At 40.9% G+C, this 24107-nt stretch overlaps 1 protein-coding gene across 4 annotated transcripts in view; it reads left to right on the top strand.

Moving 5' to 3' along the window:
- SAMD12 (sterile alpha motif domain containing 12) overlaps nucleotides 1–24107 on the top strand; it is a 492848-nt gene that overhangs the window by 222803 nt on the left and 245938 nt on the right. For 3 of the 4 annotated variants that reach the window (XR_003120918.1, XM_025395203.1, XM_025395204.1), the window contains exon 4: nucleotides 21787–21927. Coding sequence is in view for 3 of the 4 variants with exons in the window: in XM_025395203.1 (XP_025250988.1) it covers nucleotides 21787–21927 (141 nt within the window). In the remaining variant the exon portion in view is untranslated. Of the gene's footprint in view, nucleotides 1–21786; nucleotides 23496–24107 lie in introns of those variants that run through there. The other variant, XM_025395201.1, reaches the window with a different exon arrangement.

Below are 24107 nucleotides of genomic sequence, written 5' to 3'. Positions count from 1 at the left end.
ACTTATTTATATTTCCAAGTGTCTCCTGATTTACAGAAACTCATTACACACAACCTCCATCTACAAAATGAGAGATCAGTGAATTACTTTGTTTTTGTTACTCTCTTGTCCAATTCACACATTTTTGTAAGAAAGTTTCTTAAAATCATGTTGTGTGTCATATAGTGATTAGAAGTATAAGGTTTGAAATCTGGTGGTCCTAGATTTGACCCAAGGTATCGCTTCTTCTGGCTGCGAAGTCTTTATCAGGATCTTTAACCCATCTGTGCTTTTGTTTGCTCATCTGAAAAGTGAGAAGAAAGTGATTGTGCCTACCTATGAGAATCTGATGGGATAATTCGTGTCGAGCACTTATCACAGTGCCTGGCATAGAACAAGCCATCTGTAAAATAGATTATACATAAATGTTTGTGTGTGTGAAAATATATGCATGCGTATGCATACATATGTATTTATGATTTACATGATGCTCAAGTACATCATGCACTGTGATTATACAGTGCTCATAGTGTTTTATGGAAAATGAGGCACACATAAAATCAATAGATGATACACACAGAATTTTTAGCAGCAGATTTATCTTTCTAATTATGTATTGCAGAGGCCACTATTCAAAGTCTTTCATTCCTCTCACACACACCTAGTAACTATAGAGATAGGTAACCTAGAAGCCTGCTAAAGGGTACAGTGAAGCCACCTGGGCTGATTTAAAACCATCACAGTCAACATGGAATGTTTGTGTCAGATAATTGATTGGGTAGTTATCGGAACTCTACTTTTCTCTGGTCTTTCACACTTTTGCATTCTTTTCCACCCGTCCACAGCCATTTATTAAAAAAAAGAAAGAAAGAAAAATTTATTGGGCCTGGTGTGATGGCTCACACCTGTAATCCCAACACTGGGAGGTAGAAGCAGGAGGATTGCTTAAGGCCAGGAGTTCAAGACCAGCCTGGACAACATAGTGAGCCCTCATCTCTACTAAAAACTTTAAAAATTAGCAGGTGTGATGGCCTGTGCCTGTATTCTCAGCTACTCGGGAGGCTGAGGTGGGAGAATCCCTTGAGACCGGGAGGTCAAGGCTGCAGTGAGCTGTGATTGTGCCACTGTAATCCAGCCTGAATGACAGAGTGAGACCCTGTCTCAAAACACACACACACACACACCTTTATTGAAGTGTAACTGATACACAATAAACTGCACATACTTAAAGTGTATGATGAGTTTTGACCTATGAATATACCTGTGAAACGATTACTACAATCAAGGTAATGAGCATGTCTATCACTTCCCAAAGTTTCCTCATTTTATTTTTAATCCAACTCTCTCTTCACAACCTTTCTCCCCCAATTCCCGTGATCTACTTTGTCAAGCAGTTAAGTTCGGTTTTTCTAGAACTGTGTATAAGTGGAAGTGATGGTACTTTAATGAGGGCTCGAAATAAGAAGATAAGGAAAGATTCTTTCTTTCCAAAAGTTCTCTTCATATAAGCAGAGAAAGACCGGGGAGCAGAGGGGGTGGAGAAGATAAGCTTTGGATTTGGAAAAACTGTAATCCAAAATTCTTCTGTCCTTTGCTACCTATATAATCATAGGCATTTTATTGATTGATTGATTGATTGAGACAGATTCTCATTCTGTTGCCCAGGCTGGAGTGCAGTGGCACCATCTCGACTCACTGCAACCTTCATTGGCCGGGTTCAAGCGATTCTCCTGCCTCAGCCTTCCTTAAAATATAAGTTATTGAACACATTATTGCTGGAAGAAGAATGAATGGACACTGAACTGAAGCATTTTATAACCAAATCTAAATCAGAAGAGAAAATTATACAAAAAAAAAAAAAATCTCACTTTTTTCTTCAACTTTTTCTTTTTTTCTAACTTTTTCTGGGTCTATTTTTATTATTATTTATAATCAATAGGAAGAGTCTTATTGATTACAGTATGTACTTATTGGTACCCACAGTAAACAAAGTGTTACCTAAAACAATGACTTAAACTCTTTAATGTGGGAGAACCTTGTACATGACATATTGGTCCCTGAACACTGGCCTCAGGGTGTTGGCTAAAGAAAACCTGAGTGAACATTGCTTTTACTTTCTTTTTTTTTTTTTTTTTTTTATTTATTATTATTATACTGTAAGTTGTAGGGTACATATGCATAACGTGCAGGTTTGTTACATATGTATACTTGTGCCTTGTTGGTGTGCTGCACCCATCAACTCGTCATTTACATCAGGTATAACTCCCAATGCAATCCCTCCCCCCGCCCCCCTCCCCATGATAGGCCCCGGTGTGTGATGTTCCCCTTCCCGAGTCCAAGTGATCTCATTGTTCAGTTCCCACCTATGAGTGAGAACATGCGGTGTTTGGTTTTCTGTTCTTGTGATAGTTTGCTAAGAATGATGGATTCCAGCTGCATCCATGTCCCTACAAAGGACACAAACTCATCCTTTTTTATGGCTGCATAGTATTCCATGGTGTATATATGCCACATTTTCTTAATCCAATCTGTCACTGATGGACATTTGGGTTGATTCCAAGTCTTTGCTATTGTGAATAGTGCTGCAATAAACATACGTGTGCATGTGTCTTTATAGCAGCATAATTTATAATCCTTTGGGTATATACCCAGTAATGGGATGGCTGGGTCATATGGTACATCTAGTTCTAGATCCTTGAGGAATCGCCATACTGTTTTCCATAATGGTTGAACTAGTTTACAATCCCACCAACAGTGTAAAAGTGTTCCTATTTCTCCACATCCTCTCCAGCACCTGTTGTTTCCTGACTTTTTAATGATCGCCATTCTAACTGGTGTGAGATGGTATCTCATTGTGGTTTTGATTTGCATTTCTCTGATGGCCAGTGATGATGAGCATTTTTTCATATGTCTGTTGGCTGTATGAATGTCTTCTTTTGAGAAATGTCTGTTCATATCCTTTGCCCACTTTTTGATGGGGTTGTTTGTTTTTTTCTTGTAAATTTGTTTGAGTTCTTTGTAGGTTCTGGATATTAGCCCTTTGTCAGATGAGTAGATTGCAAAAATTTTCTCCCATTCTGTAGGTTGCCTGTTCACTCTGATGGTAGTTTCTTTTGCTGTGCAGAAGCTCTTTAGTTTAATGAGATCCCATTTGTCAATTTTGGCTTTTGCTGCCGTTGCTTTTGGTGTTTTAGACATGAAGTCTTTGCCCATGCCTATGTCCTGAATGGTACTACCTAGATTTTCCTCTAGGATTTTTATGGTATTAGGTCTAACATTTAAGTCTCTAATCCATCTTGAATTAATTTTCGTATAAGGAGTAAGGAAAGGATCCAGTTTCAGCTTTCTACTTATGGCTAGCCAATTTTCCCAGCACCATTTATTAAATAGGGAATCCTTTCCCCATTTCTTGTTTCTCTCAGGTTTGTCAAAGATCAGATGGCTGTAGATGTGTGGTATTATTTCTGAGGACTCTGTTCTGTTCCATTGGTCTATATCTCTGTTTTGGTACCAGTACCATGCTGTTTTGGTGACTGTAGCCTTGTAGTATAGTTTGAAGTCAGGTAGCGTGATGCCTCCAGCTTTGTTCTTTTGACTTAGGATTGTCTTGGAGATGCGGGCTCTTTTTTGGTTCCATATGAACTTTAAAGCAGTTTTTTCCAATTCTGTGAAGAAACTCATTGGTAGCTTGATGGGGATGGCATTGAATCTATAAATTACCTTGGGCAGTATGGCCATTTTCACGATATTGATTCTTCCTATCCATGAGCATGGTATGTTCTTCCATTTGTTTGTGTCCTCTTTGATTTCACTGAGCAGTGGTTTGTAGTTCTCCTTGAAGAGGTCCTTTACATCCCTTGTAAGTTGGATTCCTAGGTATTTGATTCTCTTTGAAGCAATTGTGAATGGGAGTTCATTCCTGATTTGGCTCTCTGTTTGTCTGTTACTGGTGTATAAGAATGCTTGTGATTTTTGCACATTAATTTTGTATCCTGAGACTTTGCTGAAGTTGCTTATCAGCTTAAGGAGATTTTGGGCTGAGACAATGGGGTTTTCTAAATATACAATCATGTTATCTGCAAACAGGGACAATTTGACTTCTTCTTTTCCTAACTGAATACCCTTGATTTCTTTCTCTTGCCTGATTGCCCTAGCCAGAACTTCCAACACTATGTTGAATAGGAGTGGTGAGAGAGGGCATCCCTGTCTTGTGCCAGTTTTCAAAGGGAATTTTTCCAGTTTTTGCCCATTCAGTATGATATTGGCTGTGGGTTTGTCATAAATAGCTCTTATTATTTTGAGGTACGTTCCATCAATACCGAATTTATTGAGCGTTTTTAGCATGAAGGGCTGTTGAATTTTGTCAAAAGCCTTTTCTGCATCTATTGAAATAATCATGTGGTTCTTGTCTTTGGTTCTGTTTATATGCTGGATTATGTTTATTGATTTGCGAATGTTGAACCAGCCTTGCATCCCAGGGATGAAGCCCACTTGATCATGGTGGATAAGCTTTTTGATGTGTTGCTGAATCCGGTTTGCCAGTATTTTATTGAGGATTTTTGCATCGATGTTCATCAGGGATATTGGTCTAAAATTCTCTTTTTTTGTTGTATCTCTGCCAGGCTTTGGTATCAGGATGATGTTGGCCTCATAAAATGAGTTAGGGAGGATTCCCTCTTTTTCTATTGATTGGAATAGTTTCAGAAGGAATGGTACCAACTCCTCCTTGTACCTCTGGTAGAATTCAGCTGTGAATCCATCTGGTCCTGGACTTTTTTTGGTTGGTAGGCTATTAATTGTTGCCTCAATTTCAGAGCCTGCTATTGGTCTATTCAGGGATTCAACTTCTTCCTGGTTTAGTCTTGGAAGAGTGTAAGTGTCCAGGAAATTATCCATTTCTTCTAGATTTTCCAGTTTATTTGCGTAGAGGTGTTTATAGTATTCTCTGATGGTAGTTTGTATTTCTGTGGGGTCGGTGGTGATATCCCCTTTTTCATTTTTAATTGCGTCGATTTGATTCTTCTCTCTTTTCTTCTTTATTAGTCTTGCTAGTGGTCTGTCAATTTTGTTGATCTTTTCAAAAAACCAACTCCTGGATTCATTGATTTTTTGGAGGGTTTTTTGTGTCTCTATCTCCTTCAGTTCTGCTCTGATCTTAGTTATTTCTAGCCTTCTGCTAGCTTTCGAATGTGTTTGCTCTTGCTTCTCTAGTTCTTTTAATTGCGATGTTAGAGTGTCAATTTTAGATCTTTCCTGCTTTCTCTTGTGGGCATTTATGCTATAAATTTCCCTCTACACACTGCTTTAAATGTGTCCCAGAGATTCTGGTATGTTGTATCTTTGTTCTCATTGGTTTCAAAGAACATCTTTATTTCTGCCTTCATTTTGTGATGTACCCAGTAGTCATTCAGGAGCAGGTTGTTCAGTTTCCATGTAGTTGAGCGGTTTTGATTGAGTTTCTTAGTCCTGAGTTCTAGTTTGATTGCACTGTGGTCTGAGAGACAGTTTGTTATAATTTCTGTTCTTGTACATTTGCTGAGGAGTGCTTTACTTCCAATTACGTGATCAATTTTGGAGTAAGTACGATGTGGTGCTGAGAAGAATGTATATTCTGTTGATTTGGGGTGGAGAGTTCTATAGATGTCTATTAGGTCTGCTTGCTGCAGAGATGAGTTCAATTCCTGGATATCCTTGTTGACTTTCTGTCTCGTTGATCTGTCTAATGTTGACAGTGGAGTGTTGAAGTCTCCCATTATTATTGTATGGGAGTCTAAGTCTCTTTGTAAGTCTCTAAGGACTTGCTTTATGAATCTGGGTGCTCCTGTATTGGGTGCATATATATTTAGGATAGTTAGCTCTTCCTGTTGAATTGATCCCTTTACCATTATGTAATGGCCTTCTTTGTCTCTTTTGATCTTTGATGGTTTAAAGTCTGTTTTATCAGAGACTAGGATTGCAACCCCCGCTTTTTTTTGTTCTCCATTTGCTTGGTAAATCTTCCTCCATCCCTTTATTTTGAGCCTATGTATGTCTCTGCGTGTGAGATGGGTCTCCTGAATACAGCAGACTGATGGGTCTTGACTCTTTATCCAGTTTGCCAGTCTGTGTCTCTTAATTGGAGCATTTAGTCCATTTACATTTAAGGTTAAGATTGTTATGTGTGAACTTGATCCTGCCATTATGATATTAACTGGTTATTTTGCTCATTAGTTGATGCAGTTTCTTCCTAGCCTCGATGGTCTTTACATTTTGGCATGTTTTTGAGATGGCTGGTACCGGTTGTTCCTTTCCATGTTTAGTACTTCCTTCAGGGTCTCTTGTAAGGCAGGCCTAGTGGTGACAAAATCTCTAAGCATTTGCTTATCTGTAAAGGATTTTATTTCTCCTTCACTTATGAAACTTAGTTTGGCTGGATATGAAATTCTGGGTTTAAAATTCTTTTCTTTAAGAATGTTGAATATTGGCCCCCACTCTCTTCTGGCTTGGAGAGTTTCTGCCGAGAGATCTGCTGTGAGTCTGATGGGCTTCCCTTTGTGGGTAACCCGACCTTTCTCTCTGGCTGCCCTTAAGATTTTTTCCTTCATTTCAACTTTGGTGAATCTGGCAATTATGTGTCTTGGAGTTGCTCTTCTCGAGGAGTATCTTTGTGGCATTCTCTGTATTTCCTGGATTTGAATGTTGGCCTGCCCTACTAGGTTGGGGAAGTTCTCCTGGATGATATCCTGAAGAGTGTTTTCCAACTTGGTTCCATTTTCCCCCTCACTTTCAGGCACCCCAATCAGATGTAGATTTGGTCTTTTTACATAATCCCATACTTCTTGCAGGCTTTGTTCATTTCTTTTTCTTCTTTTTTCTTTTGGTTTCTCTTCTCGCTTCATTTCATTCATTTGATCCTCAATCGCTGATACTCTTTCTTCCAGTTGATCGAGTCGGTTACTGAAGCTTGTGCATTTGTCACGTATTTCTCGTGTCATGGTTTTCATCTCTTTCATTTCGTTTATGACCTTCTCTGCATTAATTACTCTAGCCGTCAATTCTTCCACTTTTTTTTCAAGATTTTTAGTTTCTTTGCGCTGGGTACGTAATTCCTCCTTTAGCTCTGAGAAATTTGATGGACTGAAGCCTTCTTCTCTCATCTCGTCAAAGTCATTCTCCGTCCATCTTTGATCCGTTGCTGGCGATGAGCTGCGCTCCTTTGCCGGGGGAGATGCGCTCTTGTTTTTTGAATTTCCAGCTTTTCTGCCCTGCTTTTTCCCCATCTTTGTGGTTTTATCTGCCTCTGGTCTTTGATGATGGTGATGTACTGATGGGGTTTTGGTGTAGGTGTCCTTCCTGTTTGATAGTTTTCCTTCTAACAGTCAGGACCCTCAGCTGTAGGTCTGTTGGAGATTGCTTGAGGTCCACTCCAGACCCTGTTTGCCTGGGTATCAGCAGCAGAGGCTGCAGAAGATAGAATATTTCTGAACAGCAAGTGTACCTGTCTGATTCTTGCTTTGGAAGCTTCCTCTCAGGGGTGTACTCCACCCTGTGAGGTGTGGGGTGTCAGACTGCCCCTAGTGGGGGATGTCTCCCAGTTAGGCTACTCAGGGGTCAGGGACCCGCTTGAGCAGGGAGTCTGTCCCTTCTCAGATCACAACCTCCGTGTTGGGAGATCCACTGCTCTCTTCAAAGCTGTCAGACAGAGTCGTTTGTGTCTGCAGAGGTGTCTGCTGCTTTGTTATTGTTTACTGTGCCCTGCCCCCAGAGGTGGAGTCTACAGAGACAGGCAGGTTTCCTTGAGCTGCTATGAGCTCCACCCAGTTCGAGCTTCCCAGCAGCTTTGTTTACCTACTTAAGCCTCAGCAATGGCAGGCGCCCCTCCCCTAGCCTCGCTGCTGCCTTGCCGGTAGATCACAGACTGCTGTGATAGCAATGAGGGAGGCTCCGTGGGTGTGGGACCTCCCGGCCAGGTGTGGGATATGATCTCCTGGTGTGCCTGTTTGCTCAAAGCGCAGTATTGGGGTGGGAGTTACCCGATTCTCCAGGTGTTGTGTGTCTCAGTTCCCCTGGCTAGGAAAAGGGATTCCCTTCCCCCTTGCGCTTCTCAGGTGAGGCAATGCCTCGCCCTGCTTCAGCTCTCGCTGGTCGGGCTGCAGCAGCTGACCAGTACGGATCGTCTGGCACTCCCCAGTGAGATGAACCCAGTACCTCAGTTGAAAATGCCGAAATCACCGGTCTTCTGTGTCGCTGGCGCTGGGAGTTGAAGACTGGAGCTGCTCCTATTCGGCCATCTTGCTCCGCCCCCTTTTTTTTTTTTTAAATACTAAACTTAGACTTGAGAAATCTTTCTTTTGTTTTTCTCCTTTTTGAGACAGGGTCTCACTTTGTCACCCAGGTTAGAGTGCAGTGGGGTGATCTCGGTCACTGTAACCTCTACCTCCTAGGCTCCAGTGATCTTTACTTTCTTTTTAAGTACATGAAATTTTTAGTGGCATCTTGGAGTTCTTAAGAGACAGCTCAATTTGAGAATTACTCTACATGTCTGAGATACATGTTCTGTAATAATAGAATTATGAGAAGGGAAAGAAGGACTTCTAAGTGGCCTGGGCCTTCAAGCATAAGTCGAGAGTGAGCCCCAAATGTCAATAATCCTCTGTTCTAGAGAAAGTGAAGCAGAAAAGTTTGTCTATTTGCATATCATGTTGATGACTTTTGAAATTTGGCATGTAATAAATAGAATTTCCATTTTCTTTTTACCCCTCTATTGTTAGAAAGATTTCCCAGGGTCACCATCAGTATCCCATCCTTTCGGGTGCTCCTATCATAGTTTTCGAGTGAGGTATACCACTCTCTATAGGGTCTTGGGGTGACCTCTTTTCTTTTTTTTTTTTTTTTTTTGAGAGGGAGTCTCGCTCTGCCGCCCAGGCTGGAGTGCAGTGGCCAGATCTCAGCTCACTGCAAGCTCCGCCTCCCGGGTTCACGCCATTCTCCTGCCTCAGCCTCCCGAGTAGCTGGGACTACAGGCGCCCGCCATCTCGCCCGGCTAGTTTTTTGTATTTTTTAGTAGAGACGGGGTTTCACCGTGTTCGCCAGGATGGTCTTGATCTCCTGACCTCGTGATCCACCCGTCTCGGCCTCCCAAAGTGCTGGGATTACAGGCTTGAGCCACCGCGCCCGGCCGTGACCTCTTTTCTTTAGTCTGCTTCCTGAAGACAGTGATGGTATTTTTTTTTTTTTTTTTTTTTTTTTTTTTGAGAATGCAGCCTTGCTCTGTCGCCAGGCTGGAGTGCAGTGGTGCAATCTCTGCTCACCGCAAGTGAGCTCCGCCTCCCAAGTTCAAGCAATTCTCCTGCCTCAGCCTCCCGAGTAGCTGGGACTACAGGCACGCGCCACCACGCCCGGCTAATTTTTTTGCATGTATTTTAGTAGAGACGGGGTTTCACCATTTTGGCCAGGATGGTCTCGATTTCCTGACCTCGTGATCCGCCCACCTCGACCTCCCAAAGTGTTGGGATTACAGGCGTGAGCCATCGCGCCCGGCTGACAGTACTTTTTATCGTGCTTACCGCTGTGAGTAGTTACTCAGCACAACATGGGGAGAGAGGGTGTCATATTATTCCCATTTTGCCAATGAAGAAAAGCAATCCAGAGAGGTAAATTATCATAACAATGACCACGTAGTTAATGACTGGCTAATCCAGCCCTGGGCATTCAACTCCAAACCCAAGACCTCTTTTTTTTTAAAAAAAAAAAAAAAACAGAACTTTCCTAATTATCTCATGGTCTTCATGGCCATGGCTACAGAGTTTTATCACATTACTGTTTTTGGAGCTGTGTAATGCCTGCTGGTCTTACATTTCCAGGTAATTTTTAAGCTCCATGAAGGCGAGAGTACTGTTACCGTCTCTTCTATTGAATATATCTGAAGCTGTGACAATACTTGTTAATTTTTCTACCTAAGAAATCCCTGATACTTTTAACATTTATCATTTAAAAGTTCAAGGAAATACAAATCCCTCAGTATTAGAAAAAGAATGTCAAAGTAGACTTAAAACTTTTTTGAGCAGTACTTTGGCTGTACGTACTGGCTCAAATTAATTCACATGTAGGAACCAGCATGCCCCAGTGCCTGTTCTCTTTGGCATGTGAACACTATGCTTATGTGTTTGGTTGTTATGACCACGAAGTAGAATATTGAGGGGCAAGAAGATGCTTGTTAATAGATACTTTACATGCTTCTTGGCAATTAATTTTAAAAGATACCACATGCCCAGTGGGTTTCTCACCACCTAGTGACACTTAATAGAGAATCCCAAACCAGTGTGTACAAATGCTGACAAATAAAAGTACCAAGAGGTTTGGTCTACCTATCAAAAACAGAAAAGACCTTGAAGGTTGTTTATTTTATCATAAATCTTCCCTTATAGTCTCTATTATGTTGGTACTAGACTTCCTTGCTTGAAAAAATCTGCTCGGAGGTACAAGGCAAGTCATTACTGAGTCTTCCCAGGGACTAAGACAAAATTCCCAAACAAAATGTTTTAGGGTTTTTAAAAATTAATTTTTGGATGGGATTTGGTAATTACATGTACTAACAAACACTGTAGAATATTTAACCTTTACCTTACTGTTTGTGAGCTGTGTATTCCTTCTTGGAGAGCTAAAAACAGTGCAGGGTCACATTTTCTGTTTGAAAAGCACTGTAATATATTTCTTTCTGAATTTATATTTCAGGTGGGAATTAATGTTATTCCAGTTTTCTCCTATTAACATCAGCACCTGAATATATTCAGTCAAAATAATAGATTGTCTAAAATAGTCTTTTTACCCAAGACAGGTAAAAAAAAAAATCAATATACAGTTCCCATCAGTACGGTAAATTACAGTAACCACAGTGCAAATTTCCATTAACCCTTCTCTTCCTTGGCCCAGAGAAGGGGCCTTCAATTAACTGCTAATCATCTAAATGTAACCAAGTGAGTGACCGGGCTTGACGGTGGGCTGTGCTCTCAGGTAGAAGTGAAAGGAGACTTATTGGTCTTGGAAGGTTTTGTGTGTATTCTTGCCAGGAAGTGAGGCAATGGGTTGGCTGACCTTTGAGTCCTTGCTAGCTCTGGTATTGGGTGATTCGTAGTCACCTTCAGGAAATCAGACTTTGGGCTGGGGGTTACTTAAGAAGCTGGATTTGCAATGCATCTCTAGGTTATGAAAAATGAAAGGCTAGCTCAGACTTGGTCTTGGTTGGCTATTGATTTAGAATAGGCTGCACAGAATGGAATCACAGAACTTGGAGTCCATTCCTGAAGTCAGTCAAAACCCTGCGAACAAGGCTGCCTGAATTCCTTTGCACTGAAAGTTGGAGGGACATGGAAGAAGGAGGGTTAAAAGTTAAATTTGGGCCAGGCACGGTGGCTCATGCCTGTAATCCCAGCACTTTGGGAGGCCGAGGCAGGCAGATCATGAGGTCAGGAGATGGAGACCATCCTGGCTAACACGGTGAAACCCCGTCTCTACTAAAAAATAAAAAAAAAATATCTAGACGAGATGGCGGGCACCCATTGTCCCAGCTACTCGGGAGGCTGAGGCAGGAGAATGGCATGAACCCAGAAGGCAGAGCTTGCAGTGAGCCGAGATGGCGCCACTGCACTCCAGCCTGGGTGACGAGTGAGACTCTGTCTCAAAAAAAAAAAAAAAAAAAAAAAGTTAAATTTGAAATAGCAACTTGTAAGCCAACTATGACCCATATATACATAATTTGTTTGGCTCTCATAGTATGGAAAAAATTAGCCAATTTTAAATTGGAAGATTTCATAGAACTTCTGGATTTTCACTTATACCTAACTTAAAAGAAGTAGCAATACTTAGCTTGTGTTCTAGCATAGCAAGAATGGATTGGAATTGCCCATTTTAGGGGGAAAAAAATTGTCCAGTCCACTACCGTCTATCTTTTCTATTTTTTTTTCTTTTTTGAGATGGAGTCTTGCTCTGTCACCCAGGTTGGAGTGCAGTGGCATGATCTCAGCTCACTATTACCTCCTCCTCCTGGGTTCAAGTGATTCTCCTGCCTCAGCCTCCCCAGTAGCTGGAACTACAGGTGTGTGCCACCATGCCTGGCTAATTTTTTTTCTTTTTTCTTTTTTTATGTTTTTAATAGAGACAGGGTTTCACCACATTGGCCAGACTGGCCTCGAACTCCTGACCACAGGTGATCTGCCCACCTCAGCCTCCCAAAGTGCTGGGATTACAGGCATAGGCCACCGCACCCGGCTTCAGTCTACCTTTTCTTAGTCATCCCTTAGAGCAGTTCTCTTTACACAATTATATTTCCTTACAAGAGCATCTGAGTTTATAACCTCTGGTATAATTTTATAAGGAGGTTGCCCTGATGCATCAAGCATACGTAAATATGCAGTCAGATTAAGGTACACTTCAAATAATTTGTAAGAAATTCTAACTAAAATACATTTATCGACGATTAACTTTTTGAGAACCAATTACTATAAGTTCATATCATTCTTACCCACTTACACCATGATAGGCTTTTGTGAAATGGGGAGAGGGATGGCAGTACTGTGACTTAACTGAGAATCCCTCATAAACTAGGATGTTTAAGTCAAGATTCTCTTGGTGCAAGTGGTACAAATGAGCTCAGCTAGCTTATCCCCATCCACTGCCACATATTGACTTACATAACCAAGAGTGCAGGGGTATCTGACTTCAGGCCAGACTGTATTTGAGAAACCAAATAATGTTCTTTCTCTCTTTTTCTCTGCCTTTCTCCTCTCACCCCACTTTTCTCTTTCCCAGCTCTGGTCTCTCTGTTGGCTTAATTCTCTAGGAAATTCCCTCCATAGGGTGGTAGAGACATCCACTAACAGCAAGTCTAGCATTATATTGTCCCTTGGGACATAGTTGAAGAAAGAAAGAGAATTTTCTTCTTAGTGGCCGTAACGATCCCAGCAAAGAAATGTATATATTCTGGTCTGGATCACATACCCAAGATTAATTTAACAAGTATCTTTTTGCAAGAGTAAGGCTCTTGCGAGGTGCTTGAGAACCTCAAGGAAGCCCTGCTTTCATGGAGCTTACTTACATTATGGGAAGGGGTGGGAGTGAATCCAAAGATAAACATAGAAAGCAAGAAAATTATATAGTATTTTAGAAGTAAAAATTACTACAGGGACATTGCTTTTAACTGTTAAAAACCCCACCGGGTGAGAAAAAGCAGCTCTCAAAAGACAAAAGAGAGCTGCTTTTATCAGGAATAAGCAGAGATGTAGTGTAGGCAAAAATAGAGTGTGTATAATATTAGTTCTACAAATCAGTTTTACTATTGGGAATATCATCACTTGTATCTCACCTCTGCAGCTTTGGGGTGGAAGGTAAAAATAAAGGAAGAGACTAACACCAAGCATGAAATGGCAAGTATAGCCCTGCGATAACTCCTTGCTGCATGTTTCACACACAGCCATATAGAGCTTCTGGTTCTTTGGTCTCCATCTTTGCCTGTGCTGTTTCCTGTGCCTTGAATGCCCTTCATCTTGATTTTTTGTTTTTGTTGAAGGTCCCCAGATGAGTTAAATGCCCCTCTTATGGGCTTGCAAAGAACCTATGTTTGTCCCTCTGGCAGGGAAATTACCTTGTTTATCCTTGTCTACTAGTTTCCAGGAGTAGAGCAAGTTCAGTCCATTGTACCCATACAAACAGTCTATGAATCTGTTTGATGGCTGCTTTCAGAGACCCATCATTTCCCTGTCATTCTCCACCAAGTGAACCATTACGCCTTTGTGCATAGTGATGCTATGACAATGTTCCCACAGCTTGCATTTAAGCCCTCAGAGATGAAGACGTTTTCCTGACCCTCAGCCTCTCATTTGCTCATGAGTTCTGTTCCCTATGCAAAAAGCGGCCTTGAGGAGCACGTAGGTTTGTGTAAAGAATCTCTGGGTGGCAGTTTAGGGAGGTGGTTGAGAGCATGGTTAGTAGGTATAAGGCCTTTAGCTGTTTTATAGCTCTTAATAATAGATAATAGATAATAATAGATAATAATAGTACCTTTAGAAAACTGTTGAAAATGAGATAATCTATGTAAAGCTACTAGGATAGTATTTAACAGAGTAACTGCACCATAGGCATTTGGTATTATTATTACAGTTATGAGGAGGAGGAGGAGGAAGAGTAAGAAGAGGTGGTGGCCAGTCAAGGAACAGTAGTATCCAAATTGTGTTATTGTGGTTCCAAGTTGCAAAAGTCCTGTGTATGTATTATTTCACTTGACTCTCATGGTCGTTCTATGAGATAGTGTAGTTTTCATCCCCATTGTAGAGATGAGTAAATTAAGACTCAGATTGTGCTTTCCTAGGCATTTATCTACACCTTTTAGCTGTGTTCCCATGCTTTCGTGATTTTGCCTCTTTGTTTCTTTGTTCCCAAAATTCCAATTTTGGAGTAATGGCATGATTGGAGAAACACAAATTTGGTCTATGGGACCCTGCTTGTATGCCCCGTGCCTGTTACTCTGGCCCAGCCAGGACTGGGGTAGAGCCAGAGGCATTTGCATAGTGCATGACCCAGGCCTTTACCTGAGAGCAGTTTTGGAGCTAACCCAGTGCACAAAGGGCCATTTATTTGGGGAACTGTCCAGTGATCTATTTCTGGCAGAAAAGAGGCCTTATAATTCATCCTATTCTGGGAAAAGTGGCACCCCCCCAACCACATGCAGTGGCACTGAGATTTCCCAATAGAACAGGGTCTGAAGCCACTCTTGGCTCACCTCCACCTTCCCCTGTCATTTCCAATCATGTCTTATGACATGCAGTCATTTATCTTGAAAAGTTGTGCCAGGCTGTCTGTTGCAATTTTCTGAGCAGAAGATGAAGGGCACCTGGAATAGAGACCAGTGACCAGGCTGGCTTTGAAAGTCAGAGACATGGTCTAGACCTAAGTCTCTACCTCATCTTCTTAGGCAGGAAGGACACTTTCTCTGCACCTCACTTCTCCATGTGGAGCACAATGAATCCTGTGCGGTAGTCAGAAACTCAGATGTCCCTTTCAGCTATGATAGGCTGAATAATATCCACCCAACAGCATCAGGTCCTAATCCCTGAAACCTGAAAATGTTACAAGGACAAAGGGTCTTTGCAGATATATTAAGTTGAGGATCTTCACAAGGGAAGATTATCCCCGGTTATTCAGATGGGCCCCAAATCCAATCCCAAGTGCCCTTGTAAGACAAAGGCAGAGTGAGATTATACACACACAAGAGGAGAAGGTGATAGAATGGAGGCAGAGATTTGTGGCCACGTGCAAAGGGGTGCTGGCAGCTGGCAGAAACAGGCGTATCAGAGAATGTATTGTGCCCTACAGGAGTGTGGGCCCTTCCGACACATTGATGTTAGCCCAATGGAACAGATGCTAAACTGACTTCCAGAACTCTGAGGACTAAATTTCTATTGTTTAAAGTGCCTGTGTTTGTGATAGTTTGTTATGGCAACCATAGGAAATGAATACACTGCGCTGTGACTCAATTATCCCTCACCTTTCCTTGCTGCTCATCTGCTCAGCAAGGGTTTGTAGTCTCAGTTGGTGTGTGTTCAAAAATAGAAAAAGGCTCTCGTCTTTCTTTAGGCCTCATTTAGTCTCCTGTTCTCTATTGCTTTCAATTGGCATGTATGTGTTTCTGTGGTCACCACAACAAAATGGAGCGTCTTCCCTCCATTTGTTCAGTTTCTTGTTGTTTTACCAGACAGCTTCTAATCAAGTCTTTTACATCTTTTCTGATATAAGTAATTTAATAGGCTTGAGAGCATCAAGTGGTAAAGAAGATAACCTTTATGTTAATTTAACAGCACTAAGGATATGTACTCAATAAATACTTATGAGCACTACTGTGTGCCAGCACACAGGCAGCACTAGGGAATCCCGGGCGTAGCAGGGCACCTGACAGGAGAGACCCCCCTCAGAATGATAGGGTTTTCCAGAGAAAACCAAGAGGATATATACACAGTATGAGCATATGTATACACATATATACATATACATGTATCTACAGCAGGAGATTTATTTAAGAAATTGGCCTATTTAATTATGGAGGCTGGCAAATCCCGAATCTGCAGAACCAGTGTCCCAGTTGGAGTTGAAAGGCCAGAAGCTGCTGTAGAACCAGGAAGAGCTAACATCCCAGTTTGAGTCCAAAGGCTGGCAGGCTGCTATAAAATTAAGAACCAATGTCCCAGTGCAAAGGCCATCAGGCAGGAGAATTCTCTCTTCGTCTAGGAAGGGTCAGCATTTTGTTCTACTCAGGCCTTCAACTGCTTAGATGAGGCCCACCCACATTATGGAGGGCAGTCTGCATTATCCACTTCACCAACTGAAATGTTAATCCGATCCCCAAACACCCAGAATAATGTTTGACTAAGTACCTGGGTACTTCATAACCAAGTCAAGCTGGCATATAAAAATAACGGTCACACTTGCTCTCGTGTTGCTGGCATTCTAGTGGAGCACACACCGTCATGCTTTTTGTATGTATGCTCAAGCTTCAGATTGCAGCAAAACTCTACTTTTCCAAGATTGCTAGCAGAGTACCATGTTCGTGCTGCGGGAACATCCTCACTGAATATTCCCTGGCCCAAGCCTCTACAAGGAGTTCTGGGGAATGTTTTTAGCTCTGAGCGCACCTAATAAGGTTAAACAATACAGAGCTGGGTTGTCAGAGGTCCCTCTGATAAGTTCCGCCAGGATGTGCCTATGCTTATGTTACCCCCAGTCAACTCAGAGCTTCGGGGTTCGAGGAGAGTATTGAAGGAATAAGAGCATTCAAGAAAAGAGGAATATTTTAATTGTTTTTCTTTGTTTAATACTGTCGTGTTTATTCTTCTCCATATCCCAAGTGCTCTCTAAAGAAAAAAATAGCAGTAATACTGCCAGGATTTCCTCCTTCCAATGCATCCTCTCTTGAGCAGTGATTCAATTTCTTGCTCGGAAATGGTGCCCCCAGACGTTGGTGGCTCAGGTTGAAAATGTGAGTCATCTCTGATGTCCGTCTTTCCCTCAGACCCCACTTCTGGGCATTGTAAAACTATTAAAAATATATCCAGAATTTTACTATTTCTTATTACTTATTCCCCACCACCCCAGTACAAAGACATTGTTACCTCCTGTTTAGATCACTTTGGTAGTCCACAGACTCCTCCTTGCTCCTACACATGCCTCTGCCCCGAATCCGTTCTCCACGTAGTGACCAGAGAGATTCTTTTTAATACCTGATATCATGCCCAAGTTGTCCTTGCTCAAAACTTTTCATATTCAGAAGAATAAAATCCAGAGTCCTCTCCAGGGCTTCCGAGGCCCTGTTTGATCTGACCCTGTCTTCTCTGACACCTCGTTTCTGACCATTCTCTTATCTCACCTGCTCTGCCCTAGTGACACTAGTCTCCCTGTCATTCCTCTACTTGCGTTGACACTTCTATTCCCTCATTCTCCTTTCTGGTTCCAGCCTCACCCCTTCAGAGAGGCCTTTCCTATCCTAACCACCCCAACTACAATAGCCCCCATCTTTTTAATAGGGGTCCCTGTCTGCCCCTTCATTCTGCTTTCTCTTCAGAGCACTTATGACTATCTGGGATCATACATCTGTCTCTAGATCTAAATCTAGTTGTCGGTTTATTTGTATGTCACCTTCCTCCTACGCTAAATGGTGAGCTCCATGCAGGCAGAAGACACTACTCATCTCCATATCCACAGCACCCCGAATAGTGGCAGGCACGTAATGGTGATCAATAAATACTTGTTAAAGGAAAAGAGTAAAAAGCAGGGAGTAAGAGCAAGTGAAAAACTTTAAGCTTCTTCTAACCCCAAGGGTCTGTGAGTTGGTGAAGGTCCCAGCAGCCCAGGTCACCTAATTACTGTTATAACAATTTTGATTGTATCAGGCAATTCAGTTGGTGCTTCTTGTTTGAGATTGAGTTGATTTTTCACTCCTTGGCCCTTCTCTGTATTGTCAGAGGACTGCAGAGCAAGGTGACCAGGAGACCCCTGTGAGCAGAGGCAGGGAATGTTCAAGTTGGGACGGTGCTCCTGTGTTGTCTGTCTACAATGGCAGCCCCCCTCTTCATTCATGTGGCAACTTTAAAAAAATAATTGCTCTATCAGTAAGTTTTGTCTAACTCTTGCTTCCTCCTTCAGTCCTAGCATTTCTTAGCATTCATCACATACTCATAGACATTTGCCATGAGTTACCTTCCTTGTCAGACTGAAGGCTTCAAAAGTGACTCTGTCTGCTGTGTTCATCGCTGTATCCAGGGGGAGTCACAAAGTAACAGAGGCATAGTGAGTGCTCAATAAGTGTTTGTTGAACTAACAATTGAATTTTATGATAAACAACAAAAATTAACATAAATGATAAAATAATTTGATGATTGCTTACTTACCACTTTCTTGATACCTCATCAAAATAGTACCTCACTTATTTGGACATTTGTTTATTTTGTATTCATCAGGAGGTGGTGGACTAGGAGATTGATGGGATATTTACTCCTAGAAATAATTTAATTATTACAGAAATTTTCCAGAACCATCAATCCATAGAAACCATCCAAAGAAGACCATGAATCAGATTTTGTTAATAAGATTTTTGGTGTACAGATCATGCTCTTCTCTAGAAGTGATTCTATCAGGAAATTTTAAAAGAAATTTTATCCTTAATCTTTCTTGAAAACTAACCCTTTCATTTTCCTACCAAGGAAGATAAAGCACGACTGAATGTAGAGTGGGAAAAATTAGGACAAGTGCTCATGTTTTAGATATTCTTTAACTTCTCAATTTCTCTTCCAACAGAGTAGAAATAATTCTCAGGATTTGGATTAAATAATTTGAACAGTTGGACATTTAATATGTGAAATGTTCATAAGCATGATTGTTTGTGTCACACAGTCAGAAAATGAACTGACTTTTATAACTGACAGAATTTTCTGACTCGTATATTTAAACCCAATGCAATTAACCCACCAAAGTAGAAATAACATTCTAGTAGGGCTATGTATCTTTACTTTGACCAATCAGATGCATTTATGAAAAGGCTGGGACTACAGGTTTACAGGAAGGCATCAAACAAAGGAAAGTTGAGCTGTATGCGCTGGAATAAAACTCTGCCTCTGATGCCTTAACACTGTGTTCTAACGATGGCCCAGCCAGCTTAAGACAAAAGCAGCCGCGTGTCTTATCAGCGCCTCGGCAGCTCTTGCTAGGAAATGCCACAGCTTGCGAAACCACAGCCCAAATAATTGGGAACAGAAAGGAGGGAGGGTGATCTACATTTTTATGTTGGGAAGGATTAAGATCATCAGAGCTTCAGGGAGTGTTTTATGCAGTATTTGTAAGTTTATGACATGTATAAAGATGTAGATGTCTGTTATTTGGAGGCCAATTATCCATATAAATGATATTTAAGCCCTATTCTTTGTTTTCTGAGTGAAACTTCTGGACTAAGGTCTGACAGTGAGCAAAGCATTGGACTGCAGGGCTGTCCTGGAAGCCCGGCACTCAGGCTCGCCTCTCCTTAGCACTCCTCTGCTTTTTGCCTTTGTGTGTGCCAGCAACCAGAAATGGGGAAAAGAAAGGAAATCTAAAGCCATCTGTTTGACTTCTTAAAAACATGTAAATTCCAGTCACAAGGCCAACTGCTGCTATAACATATTATCACAAACTCCCATGGCTTTAAACAACACAAATTTATTGTCTTATACTTATGGGGATCAGAAGTCCAAAAATGGGTCTCATAAGGCTAAACTCAGCATGTTAGTGGAGCTGTTTTCTAGAGGGTGTGGGAGATAACTCATTTCCTTGCCTTTTCCAGCTTTTAGAGGCTGCCTGAATTCCTTGGCTCTTGGCCACTTCACTTTGACCTCTGCTTCCACTGTCACATCTTTCTCTGGCTCTCCCATCTCCCTCTTTCACTTCTAAGGACCCTTGTGATTAGATTGGACTCACCTGGAGAATGAAGGTACTCTCCCATCTCAAGATGCTCCTTACCTTAATCACATTTGCAAAGTCCCTTTTGTCATGTAAGGTAAGAAATTGACAGGTTCCAGAGATAAGAACAAGGACATCTTTAGGGGCCCATTAATCCACCAGCCACAGAATGCAATGGAAATTACTGGAGTCCAATTTTGTCCTTTCCTTCCTTTTCTCATGACCACCACCATCTGCCTGGTGTTGCCAAGCCTGAGCTGTAGTTATGTAGGATTCCTCTCACAAATGCAGGTTCCACTGAAGCTTCAGACCTCCACCCCTAACCACTGCAAACATGCATACATCCAAGAACTCACTTTCTCTCTACGCATTTTTCCAGGGCCACATCTATATTAGCATAATTCTCACTAGTGCTGCTTATTAAGCATCTCACTTCTGGGCACATGTTGGGAGTACAATTAGTGGCCCTTTTGTGGGTGGAAATGTTCATGCAACTAGTTCTGGCCAATGATATATAAATGACTCTAAGCTGAGCATTTCATTGATAGCATGAAGATCTTCTAGCACCTTCTCTCATCCCTCTTGTTACATTGATCAGCAGTGTTCAAGATGGGTAGACTTGTAGTTTGGCATGCAGAATAAACTAGAAGTAAAGTTTGTTGTAGCCACTGATATGTTGGAATTGTTTTTTACAACAGCATATAAACTAACTTATCCTGACTGATGCACTTAGCAAACGCTAAAAGGAAGGAAACTAGAAGCATAAACAACACAAACTGCTGCTAACTGGTTTTCTCCATTCACCTGTCTCCTCGTGAAATGTATATGGTAATATACCTGAAGACATCATTCATCACATGTAGTTGACTCTATCTCTTCTTCATCTGTAGAAATGAGAAAAGATCTGTAGATGTGATGAGTAGGAGTGTTGGAGAAGAGTAGAGGTGGTGCTATGGGCATTTAGCAATGATCACTCTTTATTTCTTGCAGTAAACCCTCAAAATGGAAATATACTTATTTTAGGGCAAGTACAGAGTGGAGGAGAATTTGATGGAAATCACAGTAGGAAGAGAAGTATACAGGGAAAGAAAGATTGAAGAGAGGCCATGCCAGCTGACCGTAGCCCAGGGTGTCTGCACATTGTAGGCATTCACACCTTGAGGTGCCTTGTTTTTCAACTCTTTGGATACTGTTTTACCCTGCTCTTCTCCCTCTCAGCCCTTCTAGAACCCTTGCATTAGGCCAGTAATTGGGATTAAGGCATAGCTCCCACCAGCTAGAGATGGAACCTCCAGCCCATCAGGGGTACAGCAGGGGTGTCAATTGCCTGCAGATTAAAACTGGACTTTAAATGCATGTTTCACAGAAATGTTATTATACTCTGTGTTACACATTGCTAGAGTTAAATATGTACCACTGTTAGAGCATCCAGTTCTTCAGCTGGGTTGTAAGTGAGTTGTCAGTGACTTGGGCTCCTGTGGGCCAGCCTGAGAATCCATCCCCCGATGAAGAGCTTTGTTTCTATGGAAACCTGCAATTTGTGACCCAAATATCCAGGTTAAGGTTTTCCTATTTTATCTAACTGAGTGTATGAGTCACACATTCTAACTGAATGTGTGAGTCAGTGGGGTTTCCCAATGTTCAGTTAAAAGTTAGGGTTCTCTTTTAAATATGTATGTATTTTTTTCACCCAGATAATCCATTTGTGTCAGCAATAATAATGGAGGACTTTTATTCTAAAATGTCTGTGTTTAGGTAGAAACTTCTGTGATGGCAGGGTTAGTCAAGACCAAAATGGACATCTTTCTTCAGCAAGTAGTTCATTTGCTTTTCCTTTTATTTCTTAAAACCCTGCAGGGCGAGCCCTGCTGAGACTTACTGACAAAAAGCTTGAGCGAATGGGGATTGCCCAGGAGAACCTCCGGCAGCACATCTTACAACAGGTGCTCCAGCTGAAGGTGCGAGAAGAAGTCAGAAATCTGCAGTTACTCACACAAGGTACCCTGTTGCTTCCTGATGGGTTGATGGAAGGGGAGATGGGAAGAAAGAAAACCTTACTATTAGGACAGATGGAAGCCAGGGAGAATTTTTTACTATTTCTTTGCAGAATTTCCTTCCTAGAAAATAGTACACAGATTTAAAGATTACTTCCCTTTGAAAACATTTTTCATAGCTCACTAGAGAGAAGGATGCAGAGATAAGTAATGGATGAGCAAACAGAATTACCTGAGCTAACTTCAAGTTCATCACATACAGTTGTATGGATTGTATACTGCACAACCCCAAAGAATACCAGTCACATCAATTGGGGTACGATTGCACTCACTAGAGTTGTATAGTATGCAGCCTGCACAACTGTACAGTCCAGCTCTAGCTATCTTCACCTGCGCCAGTTGTGAGGGTGCTTTAGAATTCGAGTGATTGTAGTTATGATGACCAGTGATATAAGTGGAGTTTTTGTTGTATTTTTATTTTGCTTTTCGCTGGTTACTGGGAGAAAAACATTTTAGATATGTATAACTATATGTGAATATATTATACACACACACTTTAGAGATTGTAAGAACCCCATTTAGCTTCTTGAAAGAATAATTTTTAAAATAGACTATAGTGAATCTAGGACCAGACTGTTAAGCGTATATAATTCTTAACAGGAATTATAAATAACTTCAATATGATGAGAGCACTTAAGATCTCAATAACTGTTGAAGTGACAAAATAAAACTAGAATTCTAAGAAAGCCGTAAGTTACACTATATGTAACTTATATGTCTACATAAGATTTGGATACTATCAACCTTCATTGGCTATAAACTTTATTTGTTTTATTTTAGTGTCCATTGTACATCATTTTAAATGAAAGGATGATAAAATATGTATTTCTGATTGCCTTGAGTATTTGTCTTTCTGCAGAATATTGTAATTGCATGCGTACTGATGTTGGAGAAATCTGGGTCAGCCAAGTTTCACGTTATTGCATTTAGATTAACCTAGTAATAGTCCATTTGCCTAGAGGAAATAATGTGCTCCCTGAAAGATGGCTATTCTAGAAGGATAAATATAGACTTCAAGTGAGCATAAAATAGTATTGTTTGTTTCATATGCATTATTTGCATTTTGTCCCCAGAGACTTCCAATGGTGAATTTACTGGTATACTAAGTGATTTAAATTTGAATGTGAAGTACTGATATGCTTTTAAGTTTCTTTTAAGAAGTAGATAGAAATATGAAGATTATGATAAGAAAGTTTATCACAGTGCTATTTGGAAAACGGAAAATTTACAAGAGACGTAGAGGTCCAGCAATATGAAAAGAATCATGTACTTCTGCTTAAATTCATAAGGTTCAGTATAATGCCCAGTTATGAAAATTACATCTTTAAAGAATACACGACAACATGGGAAATTACTGAAGTCATACAAGGTGGGGGAAAAGGTCATGTGTAAAATTGAATGCATAATATAAGCCCAATTTTGTAAAAACCATATATTCTTATATCTACAGAAAAAAAGGACTGCAAGTAAATATGCCAACCATTTTAATAAGGGATCTCTCTGGATTGTGGGATAAGTGGGTGATTTAAATTCTTATTTTTTCTATATTTTCCAAATCTTCTGCAAATTCATATTACAATTACAATCAGAAAATACAAACATGCATTTTTTTAAGCGTCAACCACAAGCATAGCTGCCCAGCTTCTGTTTAGTGTCTATGGTTTTCACAGCTCATTTTTTTTTCTCCCTCTGGTGATGATCTATAGAATGAGACCTAAACTTACGTGTGATGTTTTGTGTGTGCCTTTGACTCTTTTCCTCTTCTAGTATCAGCTTGTAGTGTGTTTGCTTTGGAGAATCATTTTCTACAGCTCTCATTGCCCTAGATGCATAATATATAAGATTTTTCCTAAGATAGTACTCAGGTTTATTAAACTAAATATACATATGTGTTCTGGGAAGTTAATGCCCATTTCAGCCCTTTCAATTTAGTTGTCACTTTCTTTAGCTTTGAAAAGCTGTACATTTTAAATTCTTTCATTCAGTTCCCTTTGGAAGACCGCATTGTTCTCTACCTCTTGGTTATTTTGTCTGTGCTGATGTTACCTTTTTTATTGCTTGTTCTTCACATGTTTTCTTTTTGGTTTTGGTTTTTTCGAGACAGAGTCTCACTCTGTTGCCCAG

Source organism: Theropithecus gelada, chromosome 8, assembly GCF_003255815.1.
Source record: "Theropithecus gelada isolate Dixy chromosome 8, Tgel_1.0, whole genome shotgun sequence".
Taxonomy (NCBI): Eukaryota; Metazoa; Chordata; class Mammalia; order Primates; family Cercopithecidae; genus Theropithecus; species Theropithecus gelada.
The sequence above is the reverse complement of the archived record's forward strand: the minus strand, read 5'-3'. Positions and strand labels throughout refer to the sequence as shown.